Source organism: Halyomorpha halys, unplaced genomic scaffold, assembly GCF_000696795.3.
Source record: "Halyomorpha halys isolate HHAL.00 unplaced genomic scaffold, Hhal_1.1 Scaffold480.1, whole genome shotgun sequence".
NCBI lineage: Eukaryota > Metazoa > Arthropoda > Insecta > Hemiptera > Pentatomidae > Halyomorpha > Halyomorpha halys.
Window position 1 is genome coordinate 316,386 of NW_027116427.1, and position 1,628 is coordinate 318,013.

Below are 1,628 nucleotides of genomic sequence, written 5' to 3' on the forward strand. Positions count from 1 at the left end.
AAAATGCCGGCTAATTGCCTTTGTCCCATCTTTAAATAATTAATCATTAAAATAATATCACAATAACATTATAAAATTTTTTGTTTTTTTAAAAAATAGATTCCTACTTACAAATTCTTCTATACAATGCTTTCCCAAATTTAAAACCTTTACTAACCACTTTTCTTTCTATTATTTTCATTTGCAAACTCCAAACAGAACCTACCTTCAACAGGTTAGGACTCTGTTATCACATATTGTAAGAATTGAAGATTGACATTAAAAAAATATATACAGAGACAATAAAATAAATTAAAAAATCTTTTCTCTTTATATTTATTTTAATTTTTTGCCAATTCTTACAATGTTTGTATCTTGTTTTTCATTTAGCCATGACGAAGTAGAGCGAAACGTTAACAATAAATAGTTTTCTTTTTCTATTTTGATACTTTTATTGACCGCCACCCGGACTATCTATCTCTCTACAACCAACTTCTTCATACGGTAAACTATCTTCTTCCAATACAAAATCATTGTATTTTCAAAATAAAAAATTATGCTTATTTTTGGATACATGTAGCACTAACTCTTTAACATGGGTCTTTATCCTTATTTTTTACATCGTTATTATCCTGATATATTCTATCTCCCAATAATTATTTGGTTTCCCTCATGTGTTCTTGAAAATTGCCGGTATGGCTGAAACGTAGGAGTGTGAAGATAATAAAGAAGTATTGAGACTAAATGCATGTTTTTGTGAATAATAATAATAATAATAACAAATCTGCCTCAAATAAGAATTTCCATTAGATTTAAATAAAATTTTATTATATATATACCTCTAATAACAGCGGTATCATGAAAGATCCCGGATAGTAATCTGCGAATCCATGTATGAGGATGATGGTCTTCTTACGGTTGTCATAGTCTTCAGCCGTCAGCTCCTTGGGATCTGTGACGGCGTGCGGTTCTCCTATTCCAGAAGAATTGAAGAAGAGGAATCTTACGGAGTCTGCGGTCAACTGGAAAGGGGACTCTTGTTGAGAATATTCGAACTTCTCTTCGTAGCAGGCCACAACGTATCTGAGCGATAGTACTGTAAGGAGACGTATCATAGTCATCAACCTCGCCTGAGGAAGCTATCTCGAGCAGTGGCGATAATACTGGACAGGTAACAATAGTACAATATCCGAGGGATTACGACAATGGCCTGCTAAATGTGCTGACCGATAGGAAAAATAATGCATACCTCACGATTACCGCTCTCAAACATTTTAGTATCTCGATTTTTAACACGAAACCCACAAGACAAACAACTTCGTAAAATGTAAAAGTGAGAAAGTAGAAATATTTAACACAACTTAAATTATATGAATGTGTCGACGAAGGGTTTCCTGAACGATTTGAATACTCTTTAAGGAAGCTTCGAGGTCGAACTAGCAAGACAGATCTTGAATTGAAAATAACCATTGTCTTCATTTTCTCATTTAAGTAATAAATATAAATTCAAATTATATTTGTGCATAAATAATAATATATAATTTCAAAATAATTTATGACCATAGTATCAAATGCATTATGGAATAGATATTGTTTAGAAAAAATCATTAACGCGGAAATATCCAAATAAACAAAGCTAAACGTCAGAT

At 31.8% G+C, this 1,628-nt stretch overlaps 1 protein-coding gene across 1 annotated transcript in view; it reads right to left on the minus strand.

Moving 5' to 3' along the window:
- Positions 1 to 1,389, minus strand: part of LOC106683391 (lipase member H) — a 25,210-nt gene extending 23,821 nt beyond the window's left edge. Inside the window, exon 1 of the mRNA XM_014424823.2 lies at positions 819 to 1,389. Within this exon, the coding sequence (XP_014280309.1) occupies positions 819 to 1,100 (282 nt within the window). The 5' untranslated portion in view covers positions 1,101 to 1,389. The remainder of the gene's footprint in view (positions 1 to 818) is intronic.
- Between the last annotated feature and the right edge of the window lie 239 nt (positions 1,390 to 1,628).